Genomic DNA, 18719 nt, shown 5'->3' with positions numbered 1-18719 from the left:
CTTAATTACTAAGAACCTTAAATGTGGTTAAGATGTCAAGAGATTCTCTCAACAAAGAACCACACGCTGTGGTCCATACAATTACAGTCTTGCTCTTGAATACAGTGTCACAATTTATACACAGGATAAATATTTAACAAAATACACTAACCTACAACTCATTATTTCAATGTTAGTATATATAAGTACAATGTTACACATCCATCTTTTGAAGGAATTAATGTAATCAGATGTAGGTTGTATTAGGAACCATCCTCAGAAGAGTTTTTATCAGGCGTCGAGGCATGTTTCCTGTTAACAAAGTCCAAGTACCCCTGCCACAAACCATCACAATTGTTGTATTACAACATGCAAAGTCTTCACTAACACCAAATTATGCTCTTTTTTCCCCAGAGAAGGGGCAAAGCTAATCCTGAAATGAATCTAACTGAAAAGGGACGCTAAGACTTTATCGAATCGTGAAAAATATATTGCAACTCTAGTTTGAACTAATGAACTCTTTATTAGATGTAAATGCTAGCCTAACAATTTGACTGCCCCAAAGAAGAAACACCAAAAACAAAAGGAGCTAAACAATTATGGACAAAGATCTGCCTCAGTTACTCTAGTTACTTAAATAAATATGAAAATAAAATAAAATCTAATCTTAGTTGAAAATAAGCGGAGACTATTACAGCTATGAATTACAAGATAAATTTATTTTTGTACAAACAATACTAATTTTCTCTAATGAGGCAAAAGTTTTTTTCGACAATTTCAGCCAGAAGTTATCCGAGTAAGAAGGAACTTGTCTAAGTGTTGCAAAGGAACATACTTCTTCAGTGAAGTAAACTATGAACTTGTCTAAGTGTTGAAACGGAACTATACAGATGGGGTAAGATCTTTTATTACCTGAAGTATTCCGACTGCAGCAAATTTGTCTAACATCGTCTTCGTCTGTGCTGGGTGCAACTTTAAAGGTTGTAGTAACAGTTCAACATTCTGAAAGCAAAACAGAACATATAATTGTTGGTCATTTCGAATTTGAAAGCAAAAGCTTGCTTATAGTTATTTAAAGTGTCATACTGTGGTAGGCCTAAATCCTTCTTTTACATGCAACTATAAGTTAACATTAAAATAACAAACGAAGATTTAAGCTCAGTTATCGTCCATAAGTCCATCAACTAACATTATTTTGGTGGAAGAGTAAAACGTAAACTAGTCACAACCTTTCAAAAAGAAGAATTGTGCGATACTGTCTTGATAATAAGACATGATCTTAAAAAGTTAAGATCATATACCTTAGATGTGAAACATTCATCCCAAAATGTGTACTTTACACCTCTAAGTTCCCCCGTCCGACAAAGGTCGTCAATGAGAAACTTAACTTGCACAGCCTGATAAAGAACAAAAAAATGTTGATTTCAAACCGCGCTAATAGAGCAGACCTAATCATTATCAAAGTGAAAACATACATCTCGACTCATCTTCTGTCTATCAAACGGATAGCCGAAAACAAAGGCCCCCAAGGAAAGTTCAGAAACCTGCAGACAAAAAAGGAAAAATAAGAGTTATTTGAAGGGAGAAGGGAGGATGAAATTTTGCATTTTGCAGAAGTACATTATTCACTATTATTATCGAAAGCAAGTTTTACTGTCATCCAAATATGATGAATGTACAATGTACATCCAAGTAACTTAGAACTCACAGAGTTTAGGTTTCTTTGTAGTACCGTGATGGTCAAAGGTGGAGAAAAGAGAGAAGCTGAATGGAAGAGAGCTGGGTTCATAACAAATGGACTTCTGCAAAACAATTATTAAGAAAATAGAATCTTTTATATGTAACTGTGCGTGTAGATTGACTAATCGATTTGGGTCTTTGAATTAGGTTAAAGTGGCAGAAGGCAAGCAACAAAACACTTTAACCACTTAATGAACCAAATTGCTAGATATAGTAAGTTAACCATATAATATTATGATAAGTTTACAAAAGAATCTGAGGAACCTATTAAGTAACAATATAGTCACATCAGTCTACATGGCAAAACGTGTATTATTCTTATGTTCATATACAGCTGGGGATTTCGTTGCAAGTCTCTCATTATTATTAAGCCATCATTTAACAATCCATTTTTAGGCAAATCAAAAGCAAATTTAACTTAGGACATGTAAAGTATAATCTTGCAAGATGGTTAACCTTACCAGACTCTGGAAATCTTTGGCCATCAAGTCGATATTTGTTTTCTTGCGGACGAGAACACTGCATGTACCCAACATTAATGTCATTTTTTTCTAACACAATGCTGTCATAAAACTGAGCATGACGTGACCAGAATTTTAGAAGTTTCAGAGAAGCTACATTACGCGAGAGGTGATGCAACTTTATTGGTTGAATCCGAAACAGCAAGACCAACATACTTATCGCCCACATCCAATCCAAGAAAACGACTACTTGCAAGTGTATTTGACTTGAGCAATTCTTGAAATAAGTTGTATGGCTTCATGTACTTCATCTGCCATAGAACCAACCAATCAGCTAATTTGTGAAACACTTACTTCAAATTCAAAGAAATTTTGTTTCCTATTGGAGGTATGATGCATCAAACCAGAACCAGTTAGCATGGCAAGATTTTAACACCTTCACTTGGGAATTTTTTTCTCTTGAAGGATAACCTTATCAACTTACCCATAAACAGATCAAAGGCACTCACAAAAAGGAGAGAATCCAGGATATAAACGCAGTGCGCTTACAATTCTACTGTGATAGCAACCAAAAGTAATCATGCCACGATAAAAAGATCGAGCAAAAAGTACTCATTTTCAATACATATCCACAAATTAATGAAAAATAATCAGAGCACATTGCACAAATATAAACACCGGCAGTACAATTATCCTTGACGAGCTTTTGGTTTTAAAATCTATAGGGAATAAACAGTTACAGGCCTAAACACAAAGAAGTTGTCATCTTTGGTAAAATTCAAAAGAACATCCATTCAGATGGTTTAAAGTGTGTAAGTTGTCCTACTTTACCACATCCCAAAAATCAATACATATTCAACGGGCGGGACTTCTCTTTGGCTCAACAAATAAAAAGACACTCACTTTCCACATCCAACATCACGTTCTTCGTCATTAAAGTATTCAGATGAGCTGAAAGAGGCAGCATACAGCCAATATCAATCTTTTTTAATTGTTTAGTTAAAATATAGCCTTTGACCTTAAATTACATAGGATACATTTTATTGTGCAAAGGATCAAAACTTGTCCCAAAACTCTATTTTCAAAGCTTATCCACACGAATCAAAAGTTGTCCCAAGACCTCAGTTTCAAATTCACCCAAGTCCAGGAAAAAAATCAGCAGTCGCGGAAAATGAGAGAAAAAAAAAAAGAAGTATGGGAAACAAGGAATAGAGACTGAATAAGTGTAGAAGTGGCCGAAAATAAGGTCTCAACCCACTCTTCATACTTACATTGATGAGCAAATGTGCTACGCTGATACACAACAGCCATTTAAGTACAAAATCAAACGGCCCTTAAACTCGATTGGAGGAAGAAAAGGGAATAAATTGAGATACTTCATCAACCTTAAATCAAAAATATAAGGGGAGAAACTGAGAAATCCTATATGGATATTGGTGTCATGAAACTACGAAGCTACGAAATTGAAATATATTTACCAATTGCTAACATAAAAAAGGAGTAAGAAGAAGACCTTTTCCGGCGACGGCGACGGAGACACGGAGAGAGTCGACGTGGAGGTGGAGATTGGTCGGTTGGACTCGCGGTCTGCCGAAGAGCTTCGAGCAGTGGCAAACTGGTGATTTTGAGGAAAGGGTTTTTCTGTTGTTTCTTCGTAGAGACAATAGTAAAGACTGAAAAACTAATTAAACATTGATTAGGATTTGTTGTTTAATAATAAAAAAAATTAATTTTAAAAAAGACTTTTTTGGGGGTTAAATGTAAGACTTTTTTCTAAAACAATGTCGGAGTCGTTTGGTACGCGAACCAAAATTATCCCGGAATTATAGTCCTAAGATTATAATCCCTAATTTTATCCCAACTAGGAGGTGAGATAAAATAATTCCAAATTTAATGGGATAAGGTGTGATATCCAAGATTAAGTTTGGGACAAAGTTTATACTTGTATATGCGTAAAACCGGGGCTAGTGAGCACCCCGATTTCCCAGTTACGCAAACGAAGCAAAGACATGACTGCAAGGAAGCGGAATCGAAGCCAGAAGCCTTTCGTATCATGGCCCGAGCAAAACACCTGCCCTGGAGCCATCAAGAGCACGTCCCCATGTCCGGTTCGAGATCCAAGACCTCGGAGAACATTACCATACGACACGATTAACAAAGGGTCGTGATATCCGCGTCCAACCGGATATCACGGCGTGAATCTCGGCCCGTATCAGTAGCAGATCAGTGATTAGCAAAAAGGAAGATTTTTACCTTTCTTAGAATTGTACTTAGGGTAAAATTCCCTTACTATACAAAGGGGAAGCTGATTATTCAATAGCGACACTGTAGCACGCATACCAAGGCAATATATATTTATTTTTCTCTGTTTCTAAAAGTTGTTGTTTTGGTTCATAAGTTCTTCATAAGCATTGGTTCGAAACCAAAGGCGAGCTTCTTGTTAAGCCTTTAACCGAGCCCGGGCTCACTATCATCACGGGGTTTAGTAGTTTGTTCTGTTCTGTATTTGCTTATCTTACGTTATTAATCACCTGTATTGAATTAGTCTATATATCCTTAAAACCGCGTATTGTTACCCATTTTTAAGGGTAAACAGTTGTTTGGCGCCCACCGAGTGGCTAAGGATAATAGTGGTAATTTAATACAAATTTTCATAACATACTCTCTTTTTACACTTGTTCGTTGAGATTTTAATTTCAGGTCAACTTAAGAATGTCAAACTCTCAATCTGCTCACTTGAATGTTTATGCTGAATCTGGCCACTATGGCAAAAACAAGCAGGCAAGCAGACATTCAATATACTCTTTACATACGAAGCATTCGGAAGCTAAATGCACATAATGTTTAGATGAAAAGAGTGGGTGATCAATGATTCATTTAGCTTTTCTCGGCACTATTTTCCTTCATATGATTAACATTAGCTCAACTAATATAATACACTGAATAAACAATCGTAAAGAATAACAACCAAAGGGAACCAAGGTGGAACATAGAGGAGAGGGGTATAGGCATTTTGACCAATATGTCAACTTAAATATAAAAAGGAAAAGAAAAGAAAAGAAAATTATGGAAGAGAGTTAATTGTACACTATACTGCATGTATAAACCAACTCTGTTAAATCTTTGGAAAATGAAAGGCTTGGGTAAAAGGAATGCCTAAGGAACATAATTCACAAACCCGAGCTCTCTGGACGGTTAGCCAAATGGGTTATAAAAATTAGCGGGTGCGATTTCGAATATCGACCCTGAATTGCTATCAAATCACAAATTTTAGCAAACTTCGTGGCTGACTTTATGCTGGCCTTAATACCCAAAGTCGAAAAGGAATTGTTGTTAACCTCGGGGACTTCCTCGGGGGTCTGGACCCTCTTTACGAACGGTGCCTCGAAAGCAAAAGGGTACGAACTCGGCATCGTGTTGAAGCTGCCTACGGGTAATGTAGTTAGGCGGTCTATTAGAACTGTGAAATTGACTAACAATGAGGCTGAGTGTGAGGCCATGAATGCAGGTCTCGAATTGGCTAGAAACCTTATGGATGAGGTGGTCGAAGCCAAGTGCGACTCCCTCTTTGTGGTAAATCAAGTTAATGGGACGTTCGAAATAAATGGGGAACGAATGTGAAGGTATTTATACAAATTTCAGGCAACAATGCATCAGTTCTAGGAGTGGACCCTATAGCACATACCCGGATATCAAAATAGCGAGGCTAGTTGGGGTCATCGGTTGATGATGATAATTTTAGGTCAGGAACGATCGTACAACTCATGAAATCGGTAGTGGAGGAAGGCCATGCCGAAATAAACTTAACACGTTTAACTTGGGATTGGAGAAACAAATACACAGACTATTTGAAGATTGGGAAGTGACCCTCGGATCCTAAAGAATTGAGAACTTTACGCACGAAGGCAACCCGGTTCAGCCTGTAAGGTACTCTATTTAGAAGAACATTTGACAGCCTACTCGCCATATGCTGAGGGGCGAGAAATACTGAATACGTCTTGAGAGAAGCTTATGAAGGCACCTGCGGAAACCATTCGGGGGCAGAATCTTTGGTTTGTAAAATAATCAGCGCCGGCTATTACTGGATCGACATGGATAAAGATGCAAAGGACTTTGTACGAAGATGTGACGGCTGCCAAAGACACGCACTGATGATCAATCTACCCGAAAAACTACTTCATTCGGTCTTGTCCCCATGTCCGTTCATGAAATGGAGAATGGATATTGTCGGTCCCCTGATGTCGGCACCTGGTAAAGAGCAATTCATACTATTTATGACCGATTATTTCTCTAAAAGGGTTGAAGCTCAAGCGTTCAAGAAAGTCCGGGAAAAGAAGTCATTGTCTTCATTTGGGGCCACATAATATGCCGGTTCAGGACGCCTACCGAGATCGTGTGTGATAATGGGAAGCAATTCATCGGCAGCAAGGTAAACAAGTTTTTCGAAGACCACAAAATTAAAAAGAGGTTGACCGATGCCAAAGGGAAATAAAAGGAAATTCTGCCCCAAGTCTTGTAGGCGTACCATACAACTTTGAAATCTAGTACCGAGGTCACCCCATTTTCATAGGTCTACGGTGCCGAAGCACTAAAACTGGGCAAAGTGGGAGAGCCGAGCCTCAGGTTCCGATATACGACCAAAGAATCAAACAGTGAGGCCATGAGTACGAACCTGGAACTATTGGATGAAAGACGAGAGTCTGCCCTAGTCCAGTTGGCTGCCCAGAAATAGCAGATAGAAAGATATTACAACCGAAGAGCTAACCTCCGACACTTGAAGATCGGGGACTTGGTGTTAAGAAAGGTAACACAGCATACACAAAACCCGAACAAGGGAAAGTTGGAACCGAATTGGGAAGGACTATATCGGGTCGTCAGAATTACCGGCAAGGGCTCGTACAAACTCTAAACGGAAAACGATGCACCATTACCAAACAATTGGAACATGATGTACTTAAAACAATACTACTGCTAAGGTACGATCCCATTTAACTTTTATAATATTATAAATCAGATCGATACTTGCAGGTAACTGCCAGAGGAGAATGCAACTATTAAGTCTGAAAGCACGCGTTGCACTCTGTTTCCCTTGAACCGATTTTGTCCCAAATGCATTTTCTGACAAGGTTTTTAACGAGGCAACAGTAAATCGTGTTAACTTAGATTCGAAGATCGGTTTTAAATCAGAGTCAATGGTTGCATCAACAGTATCTGATTCCTCTCAAGATCGACCTCGAATATTGTGGGCCATCACCCTCGGGTTAGACTTCTTAGCAAGGAAAGAAGGAAACTTCATACTTGAACAACTTAGGCCCCGTAGTTAGGATTTATTGTAAGGGATAAACCTTGCCCGCGTAGGCCACCTTATCCATAATACAAGTTTTTACACACTTTCGATCATGTACTTTACACACAGAAATGAAAGAAAGTTCCAACCTTGTTATTACATATTTTTGCCTTTCAAATTATCGAGCCTAAGGGCTATCCCTATTCAGGAACTATCAAGCCCAAGGGCTACCCCTACCTAAGCCTAAGGATATCCCTATTCAGGGACTATCGATCCCAAGGGCTACCCCTATCCGAACCTAAGGGCTATCCCTATTCGGGGACTATCGAGCCCAAGAGCTACCCCCACTCGGAAACTGTTGTCCGAAATTAGTTCGGGCAACTCGGGCTACAAAATCCCGGAGGCACAAAACCTATTAGGTAGTGACTAAACTTAAAAGGCTATGGCCACCCTAAGAAATAGTTCGGAGACGTCCGGAGCCCGTAATCAAAACATAAGGTCTTCAATAAAAATTCAAAACCTGTCAAAAGTTTACTCTCGGCAAAAGCATCGTCTAAAATCACTTAAGCATCTTAGGAAAACTTTCGGTCACTCCGAGTTATCAATGCTTCGAGCAAATAAAAATTGTATTGAGGTCAGGCTCTATTCGGACCTTCAAAAAACAAACAACTTATTACTACATTTGATTCTATGCTAAGGCATTAGAAATATTTGCAAGAATAGAAATTATGAAAAGATACTAAAAACGTAGAGACTCGAAATTGCCAAAAAGGGAAATTTTATATATTCCGGAATGTCTTTACAAAGGCCCAACAAAAATGGCCTCAAAATAAATAAAAATATATACACAACACAATAACAAAAAACAATCTAAGACATTCATGCCTGATCTTCATCGGGGCCTGATTCGGCACCAGAATCGTTAGAGCCTTCGGATTCCTCGGAACCTTCAGAGTCCTCTGCACCCTCGGTCTCAGAAAGTTTCTTTGCCTCAACCTCAAGCTTCTTAGCCTCCTCTATCTCGGACAACAGGTCGAAGCCTCGAGCATGGATCTCTTTGAGGGTCTCCCTTCGGGATAGCCGCCTTATATATTCAGCATTGGTCTTTAAGCAGGCCTCAGCTGCTTCGACATCGGCCTTATACTGGGCCACCATCTCTTCGACATCGGCTGAAGTCGTGTCCAACTTGGACTTTATTGCCTCATATTCCTTACCAAGGGCGTCCCGTTCCGAGCTCAGTTCTGCTCGGAGTTCATTATTTAGTTGGGATCGCTTGTCGGCTTCCTCCTTCGCTACCCAAAGTTGAACCTCTACCGATGTCAGCTTTGCCTGGGTGATTTCCTTCTCCGAAGACACCCGGTCCATTTTGCTCTTCCAACCATCGGCCATGGATTGGACCTTGTTCATTTCAACGCGGAGTTGGCCGATCAGGTCGATCTTCTGCTGGACCTATGAGGTTTGATCGTTAGTAGCCATGAATAATTCCTCGTTCCTAACTTCAAAAACCTTTATCTTTTCGACCAGGTCGTCATGCTCCCGCCTCAGGGCCGAATCTTCTTTCTAAGCTTTGTCTAGCTCGCCCTAGAGATCCTTGATGGCCTCATCTTGTTGCTCGCTAAGGAGCTCGTACATGTCCTTTTTTGGGGCCTGCTCCTTGACCTCGAGTTGATTTACCCTGACCCGATACCAGAGAAAGATCTCATAGTGAAGTACCAAGGCCTGCGAAATAATGAAAGACGTAAGAGATATCAAAACCTAAGTAAAATTCAAAAAGGGCGTAATGATGCCTTACCCAGTTTAGCGCCTGTTGTGCCTTATTTAAAAGGCACGACACATTCACCTCGTTCATTTTTGCCGGGTCTTCCTCGGTCACCAGGCATCGGAGGTAGCTGGATATCCCCACGGGAGCATACAGAACCCAGGCATCCTTCGGGAAGGTAAGAATAATCGATCTCTTGCGATCGAGGTCCACACTCGGAGCGGGAACCTATTGATCAATTTCAAGCTCGAACTCGGCCCGCAGGCTTCCAAGAATGTGTTCTTCTTCAAATGTTCTAGGTCGTTGAGCCCGAAAAAATCTTCCAAAGTGGACGGGTCCATACCATCAAAAAAGGAATGAAGGAGATCGCACGCGCCATGGACCCCTTCATTGGACTTCTCCTTTCCTACTTGGGCCTCCTCGAGCATGGACTCGTGTAAGAGGGTGTCCCCATAATTTCTATTACATCGGGCACTTCCTTCGGAGCAAAGCCGGCATCCCGAGGGGTTTCATCCCTCGTCTCCACATCAATCTCGTGAGTCTGAGGGAGTTCGGCCTCACAAATCTCCCCCTCGGATGCCGCCTTCTCCCTAAGAGGGGTCGATCTCTGGGCAATAAAAATGTCATCTTCTTCGGACTTGTCCCTGAGCCGAAGAAGTGAATCAGAATCCAGTACCCAAGAAATGGACCTCTTCTTGGGCTTATGAGTCACTCTTTTCTTTGGCTTCACCAAGGGGCTCGGGGAGCCCGAAGCCCTTCTTTTCTTCTTCTTCTTCTTCTTTTCCCCTACGACAACCCCGGGATGTCTCGTAATTGAGGGATCAATAGACAAGGACACGTCCTCATCCCCTTTTAAAGGCCTAAGTTCGGTGGTCTTAGGCAAACCTACAAAAAAGGGGAAGAAAAATGAGAATGATGAAAGTTAGAGAATGGTGTTAACTATTCATAGAAAGACTTTACCATGAGAACGGGCCTCCCATCAGCCTTTCAAAAGCTTGCACCATCCGCGCTCGAAGTACGTCATCTGTGTGCAGATGCCCTCGATCTACTCCTTTAGCCAAGGGATCACATTTGGAACACGGGAAACGGCTGCATAACCACAAGTATGAATGCGAAGAAAGAAAATGAAGAAAAAATTGACGCTTAAGGAGAGACTGCAGTTACGAGATGCATTCCATTTCTCAGGGAATGGCATGAACTTGGGAGGGATCAAGTCTTCGGTCTTCACCCATATGAAGCATCCCTGCTATCCCCGTTCCTGGTCTTCATCAATGCTCGAAAAAGGGGCCTTGCTTGCCCAGTGAGTAGGCTTGATTAGCCCCCCTCCCCCCCCCCCCCCCCGGGAAAATTTGGGGGCTGTATAGATGATCAATGGTGAACTGACGAGACTCGATCTTATTCACAAAGTAACAGAGGAGGATCACGATCCTCCATAGAGAAAGGTGGATTTTCCCTAGGCACACCTCGTACCTCTTGCAAAAATCCAAAACAATCGGGTCTACCGGGCCCAGTGTAAAGGGGTAAGTGTAAACACTTAAGTACTCCTCCACATGGGTAGTAATGGCATCCTTAGGCCCGGAGACTACTACATCCTTATCTTCCCAATTATAGTCCTTTCGGACTATGGGAAGGACGCCTTCGGTCAAGGAGCATATGTACCTTGATGCTCCTTCACCCTAGTCCAGTTTGTGTGAGGGCTTCTTGACCTTAAGTCGTCTGCAATCGAGCATCCCTCGGGATTAAACATTTTTAAGGGAGGCTTAGGGGCCGGTTCGTCGGTAGCCACCTCGGGAACAACCATTTCAAGGGCAACTACTTTAGGAGTAGCCACCTCAGTATCGGCGGTCGGTTGGGAAGATGAAGCGGCAACTTGTTGAGGAATAGATTTAGATGTTTTAGCCATTATTACCTGGAGAAATTTGAAAATTTAAAGAAAGAATACAAAGATTTGAAAAAACAAGTTGGAAGGATGAAGAACAGAGTATGAAGATTTGAAGGAAATCTGGATAAAACCTAAGAACAACTATGAGAAACTGATGATCAATGATGAAGATATGAAGGTTTGAAGAAGGTTGATAATAGCTAAGAAATTCGGAGGCAGAAACTTGTTCGGAAAGTGGGAAAGGAATAGGGGATGGACGCTTTTATAGGGAAGAAGGTGACGTTTCGCATTCAGAGGCAATCAATCGATGATTGACACGTGTTCGAAGTCAGAATGACGCGACTGATAGGACATTTCGACTTCTTCATCATAATGTACGGAGGAAGGAGCCGGAGAACATCTATCGTTACCCATCATTTCGACAATCCTACTCTCTAAGAAATGAGGGGACAATTGTATACGGGTAAAATTGGGGCTAATGAGCAGCTCAATTTTCCGGTTAGGCAAACGAAGCAAGGACATAACTACAAGGAAGCAGAATCGAAGCCAGGAGCCTCTCGTATCAAGGCCCGAGCAAAACACCTGCCTTCGGAGCCATCAAGAACACGCCACCCGGGTTTGGTTCGAGTTCCAAGACCTCGGAGAACATTACCAAATGACCGCGCATGATTAACAAAGGGTCGTGATATCCGTGTCCAACCGGATATCATGGCATGAATCTCGGCTCGTATCAGCAGCAGATTAGTGATTAGCAAAAAGGAAGATTTTTATCTTTCTTAGAATTATACTTAAGGTAAAACTCCTCTGCTATATAAAGAGGAAGCTGACTATTCAATAGCGACACTGTAGCACGCATGCCAAGGCAATATATATCTTTTTTTTTTGCTTCTAAAAGTTATTATTTTGGTTCATAAGTTCTTCATAAGCATTGGTTCGGAACCAAAAGCGAGCTTCTTGTTAAGACTTTAACCGAGCACGAGCGCACTATCATCTCTAGGTTTGGTAGTTTGTTCTATTCTTTATTTGCTTATCTTACGTCATTAATCACTTGTATTGAATTTGTCCACATATCCTTAAAATCGCGTATAAATTCAATTGTTATCCATTTTTAAGGGTAAACAATATTATGTTTGGTTTGTGGTATAAAATTATCCCGTAAATTTAGTACCACACTTTATCCCACCTTATTCCGCGTACCAAACGACTAAGGGTGTACATGGCATAAGGATAATAATCCACGCAGCCGTAGATCGAGCTCTGGAAGTCCTCTCCTCGCGGCTCCCTACGTTGATATTTGAGGAAGTTGCTCTCGACACGAAGGTTATTAAAAGTGCGAGACAGTTCGGTTCTCTAGACCCATTTATTGCTCGCAGACGAAGAGTTGGTTGGCAGCTCAAACCTTAGCCCCGAGGGCAGTGGCGTACGCAGGATTTTTTGCAAGCAGTGTCATTACTTAAGAAACAAATCGCTAAAACGACATAAAAAAAATTGAGAAGAGTAACACCAGTAAATCCGGTCACTCAGAAGTTGTATATTGTATAAAAATTAGAGTAATTTTTTGTCAAAATTATAGTAATAAATCCTTTTAATTTATACTAAACTAATTGCATGTTATATTTGTTTATTTATTTATCACTTTAGTTAATGTTTTTAGCTTAGAGGATAGAGAGTTCAATCCTTACATAATCTAATTTTAAACTAAAAATGCTTTAAAAATGTGCAAAAACTTTAAGTGTGTTTCGATCCCCCGGTCTTCAGGTGCAAAAAGGGGCGCTGCCCATCAGACCAAGCAAACTAGTTTATCAAATAGCGTCATTTAATTAACATAGTTCTTTTGCTACACTATATATATATATATATATATATATATATATATATATATATATATATATTTAGTAAAAAATTTCGACGAAGTGGTGTCGGATGACACCGCTCCGACTAGCATGCATCCGCCCCTGACTTGCAGGTCTCTTCTCTTGAAACGTTAATGTCCGTCAATTATTAAGGAAAAAAACCGAAGTGCACAGATAGCCGATTTCAAGACCCACATTTACGCCATAGTCGCGGTTCTTAAATTTTTACAAGTTTAGCCGTTACAGACGTGCAAGTCTAAAGTTCAAACATACATGTTCGAAGTTTGGCTTGCCAAACCCTAGCAGACATTTTTGCAGGCATTTATGTGTGGAGTTCAAGCATCCGAGTCTCGCAAATATTCTTCCACTAGTACGAAGTACAAATTATCAAAGAAATTGTATCAATTAGTCATTTTATTAACAGGTTATTACGGTCAATCAGGCAGCATAAGTGCTTAGTAAAACATCAAAGAGACTTGCTTAATGAAGTGTAAAATTATGAAAGGTGATTCACCTCATTAACAAACACTTTATTGACTTATGATATAGTGCTTTTCCAGAAGTACTACCATGAATACTAATTACAGAGGAATATAAGTTACATACTATGTTTTTTTAAAAGGAAAAATTTGGATCATTTCTCGATTTGTGCATGTCATCCTTGGACAAGGCCATGTTATTCTTGTATAATTCCAATTTTCATGTTAATGAAACATGTTTTTCCCAGATGTGTAGGATACATCAAATAATGAACGAGGACCTTTACATTTACTGTAATAAACACCTTCTCTTCAATACAACAGACTATCTACCTGATAATTTTTACCTCCAATTTATACATCACTTCATTGTCTACTCAAATCGGTGGAAAACAAAAGTGTCAATGAGCATCTGCAGTGAAGTCCTAACGTAACTCCGGATAACACTTGATTTTAATACATTATGATACCAAAATTTCCACTTGCTACAAAACTTATCTCAAGCCTCCTTTGCGCGACTCATGTATTGTCCGTTTCTAGTATCCACCAAAATTTCCTCTCCCCTTCCTATGAATAACGGAACATTAATAACTGCACCGGTGTCAACGGTTGCTGGCTTTGATCCACCTGCCACATAATACAAATCATATTCACAAGCTCGCAGAAGAACAAAAAGAAAAGGAGTAATTTACTTTAGACAATTGCCCATCAAATATATATTTGGCGTCATAGTAGCCATTCAGAAGATTGAACGGAAGCCTTTGGCGTAACCGGTAAAGTTGTTGCCATGTGACCAGGTCACGGGTTCGAGTCGTGAAAACAGCCTATTGCAGAAATGCAGGGTAAGACTGCGTACAATAGACCCTTGTGGTTCGGCCCTTCCCGAATCCCGCGCATAACGGGAGCTTAGTGCACCGGGCTGCCCTTTTTTAGTAGTATTCAGATGACCGTCAAGAATTTCAGAGGTTGACACTAAGATGGACCAAAAGACATGGATAATTATAATGCTATAGCCCTATTACAATTGAATCATAGGCACATCGGAATCAGTTGCCCACATACACCTTGAATGCGAGTCAATATTCAATTTTTACATTTGACAATACTTCTCGCAACAACATTTTCTATTTAACTGGAAATATTCTGGATAAACTATAACAAAAGAAGGAAATGGGATGTCATCCATGATTTCTACAAACAGAAGAGGGACGGGCATGATAGGAAGATGAAGAAGGGGACTTCAGAGTAAAACTTGGCTCCCCAATCCCAACCCAACTTAAGGCAATGGGGAAAAAAAAGGCAAAGCTGACACGTTTTGGGGGGACCAAGGTAGACACATTAAGAATATATCCAAAAAAATAAAATTAACTTTCACAAGATTATAGAGCACTATAGCTATACTCTTCTGTTATAGTTCAAAGACCTGAAGTGCACACATTAAGAATAATCCCCTCATAGACATTAGTCTCCCAGTTCAATTGTTCAAGCTATAACTGTGCTGCAGTCCCAGACAAGTTCGGGTCGGCTATATGAATCCTCACTGACCATGTTTCTCCATTTAAGCTCAATCTAGAAAAGAAGAAATGACTACCTTGTGCAGTGTCACCTTTGAGACCTGGATCAACATCCACCACTGTCAACTTCACTGTTATAGGCAATTCAAAGTCGATCACCTATGGAAATATTAACCTTAGTATATTGATTACCGTTAAAAAAAGATACGAAAGTACTAGCTTCGCTATAGAGTTAATCAGAGATTCTCGATTGACACTTTCAAAGGAGAAAATCAGAACTGCAAACACTGAAAATAAGTTCAGCATTGGAAAATACCTTTCCATTCCAGAAAAGCAAACTGCAGTCCATGCCCTCTTTTAGAAACTTTGCTTTATCTCCAACATCTTTTTCATTTAGACGATATTCTTCATAACTGGTCTGCAATAAAAATTGCCCCAAAGTTATCATAGTTTATATAGTGTATACATATAAGGGGGACAAAGATAACCAAATTCTAATTCATCCTTCCTAGAAGTGGGTATGGACCAAGGGGCAATGGAGGGAACTTGATCCACACAAGTAATCTAACCAATTAAGACATTATTTTTGCTCATTAACGTGACCAATTAAGACATTAGTAAGCAACATTGAACCTTTTCCTTTGTATTTTTATAGGTATTTCATTCATATGCACCAAGAAGGTACCGATATTTACAGCAAAAAGAACTTTCAGATCCCTTTAAACATGTAGTGAGACAACGAAGTTAAAAAAATATTTACATCGTTTTCCTGTTTCAGATTACACCAAGCACACAAAAGATGTAGAACTCCAAATTTTTGGAAATGCACACTCTACTTCTATTCTCAAATATCTGAATAAACCACTTTTACCTGTCTGACTAGCACTGCTAAATCGGAATAAGAAAGGGCAGAGCACACAACTTAAGGGACTTGTAAGGTGCAACTATAGATCAGATATTTAGAACTTCACCAAAACCAAATAAATTAGCCCAACCTTGATGCTCACTCTCATACGTGCTAAAGCTCCTCGAATTTGGGTCTAGGTTTTATGTGCCAAAAGGATCAGACGAAAGACATAATCTCCAGAATATTATACTGCCTAAATATTAACAAGGGATAAAAGTAGTATCTTGCATTTCAAAGGGTAACAGTAGGAAAAAGAGAGTTGCTGCTAGAGTTGGGCATAATCCCTCAAATAACCAAACCCATTGACGTGTGGCCAGGTTTATGCTTGTTCTTTTTCTTTCTTGTTTTTTACTTTATTTTCTTTTGTTTTGGAGGGAGGGAGAATGACAGCGGAGGGTCACTTTTATGGATTGGGATTTGGGAGATCTATAAAAGTAGCCTGCATAAGCTGCATGCTAGTGAAGGCTGCAAGAACAAAACTAGCACATTGGACCACTCTATTAAAAGTTACTGTACTAACCAGATCCATGAAGACAAACTGGGCACCATCTTTGTAAGTGAATTGCTTTGTTTCCTTGTAGATATTTGCCTCTTCTATCTGCAGAGATAGTTGAATGTCAACTGAAATTTAAAATCACATAGGCAGTGTCGAGTTGGTTGGAAAAAAAAACTGACATCAAAGTTGCAGGTCCATTATCAAAGTAATAATAAATCTGAGAGTATTTCAGTAGATTGAAATGTATATTATGTTCCAAAACAGGAACAAAAGGAACTTCCACACTGCCTTCGACAGATTTATTGCCCGGCGAAAGTCAAACAACAAGATTAGAGATGTTGTTCCGATTAAAAAGGAACTTATACCACAAAGTTATGCAAAAGAATGGCTCAAGCTACATAACAAGTTCTTATATAGTATAGATGACATGCATATGGTGTGAACTTAGCAATAAATCCATTGGAAGCAAATAACACAGACAGAGTAAGAGAATAAGCATTGAAGAGCAGGTGGTTCTGAAGATATTACCTTACTTCCAGCTCGGAAAGTTTTCTCAACGGTGTTCCCTGTTACATAATTGCGCAATGTGGTCCTCACAAATGCAGCCCCTTTCCCAGGCTTTACATGAAGAAACTCTAAACACACCCAAATAATAAATATTATCAAACAGTAAAAGAATCAACCAAATTTTAGGTGTACTCAATACCAAACTATTCCATATATATTCATATTCAATAAATCAACTGTTTTTGAATTCTGCTTTATAAACTACAAGCAAAATCACAGTCAAATATACATGGAAACAAAGGTTTGAGTTTATCACAGCACCAAAAAATATCTTGGTAACCTATATAGAAATCTGAACAGCAAAACAAACAGTTTATAACAGCTAGCATACTCTAGAGTCTGAGTGGACCAATAATGCTCAAAGCAAATTTTAGCATAATCCATACATTCATTATTTTATTGTAATCATGAAACCTTACACTTCACTCGGGAATCCTTTAGTCTAGCTCTAGTCAGAGGCGGACCTGTGTAGTAACTAGAGGGGTCACTGGCACCCTGAGAGTTTGGCAAAAATTCTGTGTATACATGTACGTCTTTAAAAAATCGTGATATATTAGTAGTGGCACCCAATATACAAAGCATAGTTTGGTTGAATGTAAAAGTGCACCCACAACCTTCAAATCCTGGGTGTGCCTCTGGCTCTAGTTTGTGGAATTTCAGTAGTAACTAATAATCCTGTTTTTCGGGGCCGGTAGGATAAAATATGGTTGTCAATTACACATGGTTATAAAATTTCAAAAACTATTGAAAATAGTAACTTCCAGAATTGTAAAAAGTATAGAACTTTTACTTCTTTGAACCTAGTTACTTAACTGTCTAAAGCCTGAATTTTAACAAATTAGTTAGACAAATTACTAGAGCTGGTTCACAACCCCTTTCCTTTACTTTACTAGAGAAAAACACAAATATATGCTTAGCATAATCAAGCCAATAAAAAGGTGAAAATAAAATGAGCAACAATGTACTATGAGAAGTACATACTAATCAGTCAGAAAAATACGGATAATCTGAAAATGGTAATATTATAATATCGTATGGGACACGAAATAATTTCAAAATTAACAAAAATAATATGAAAAGGGCGGTGGTCATTAATCACCTATAACCTTGCAAGGAGCTCCATCCACTTCAATGTTGCTGCCTACTTTAATATCATTGCTAGAATACGCATATATCTCTGAAAATGACCAACAAAAAAAGAAAATTAAATATAACCCACAAAGTTTTAGAGTAGAAAAAGAAGAACATTGCCACAGTAAGAAGCTTTGGGGGGGGGGGGGAGTTACTTACTAGGGAAACGGTGGGATGTTCTGTGGAAAATTCGGGTTGAAACGAGGAATGGCTTTGAGGATGGGAAGGAGAGAGAAGAAGAGGAGGAGAGTGCAGAGGAATTGGGAAACAGAGATAGCTTGAGACTGGTTAGTCCCGCCATTGTTGTTGCTTTGTCTAGAGCTCAAGGGGACTGAAAATGGACTATACCATTCCTCCTCTCTATAGATAAGGCAATTAAAGATTTAAAGTAGTTGAAATGAAACCGCTCGAATAGTAGTTTTGGTTCGCTTTCGATTCGGGCTTGGACCGTTTGGGTTTCCTAAAGCTAGTTTTACATTATTTTAATTTTATTAAAATAATACGGTCTAACTAGTTTTCGGACTAGTCATTCAAATATAGCCGGCGTTTGCCAAATCAATGAAAAATAACCACTATATTGCTGCAACAGAGACCGATCCAGCATAATATACTGGAGTTCGGTGCACCGGTATATGAACTTCCACTATATTATGCTAGATCGATA

The 18719-nt window shown here is 39.4% G+C and overlaps 2 protein-coding genes and 1 pseudogene across 2 annotated transcripts; all 3 read right to left on the bottom strand.

The window, feature by feature from the left end:
- Positions 1-3856, bottom strand: LOC107801761 (uncharacterized). The gene is made up of 7 exons (XM_016625147.2): positions 3694-3856; positions 2343-2491; positions 2181-2238; positions 1455-1523; positions 1281-1376; positions 892-981; positions 1-314 (listed from the first exon to the last, which is right to left on the bottom strand). The coding sequence occupies exons 2-7, from the start codon at positions 2489-2491 to the stop codon at positions 243-245; spliced, it is 534 nt and encodes a 177-aa protein (XP_016480633.1). The 5' UTR covers positions 3694-3856; the 3' UTR covers positions 1-242.
- A 9728-nt stretch (positions 3857-13584) lies between these two features.
- LOC142181426 (U6 spliceosomal RNA) lies at positions 13585-13677 on the bottom strand (annotated as a pseudogene).
- Positions 13607-18483, bottom strand: LOC107801762 (uncharacterized). Its single transcript, XM_075254207.1, has 7 exons — positions 18215-18483; positions 18024-18101; positions 16886-16992; positions 16382-16459; positions 15271-15372; positions 15032-15113; positions 13607-14067 (listed from the first exon to the last, which is right to left on the bottom strand). Exons 1-7 carry the CDS (start codon positions 18354-18356, stop codon positions 13940-13942), a joined length of 717 nt encoding a protein of 238 aa, XP_075110308.1. The 5' UTR covers positions 18357-18483; the 3' UTR covers positions 13607-13939.
- Positions 18484-18719: the final 236 nt, after the last annotated feature.

This window comes from Nicotiana tabacum, chromosome 5 (assembly GCF_000715075.1).
Source record: "Nicotiana tabacum cultivar K326 chromosome 5, ASM71507v2, whole genome shotgun sequence".
Lineage (NCBI taxonomy): Eukaryota > Viridiplantae > Streptophyta > Magnoliopsida > Solanales > Solanaceae > Nicotiana > Nicotiana tabacum.
This window is presented reverse-complemented; position numbering and strand designations above follow the sequence as displayed.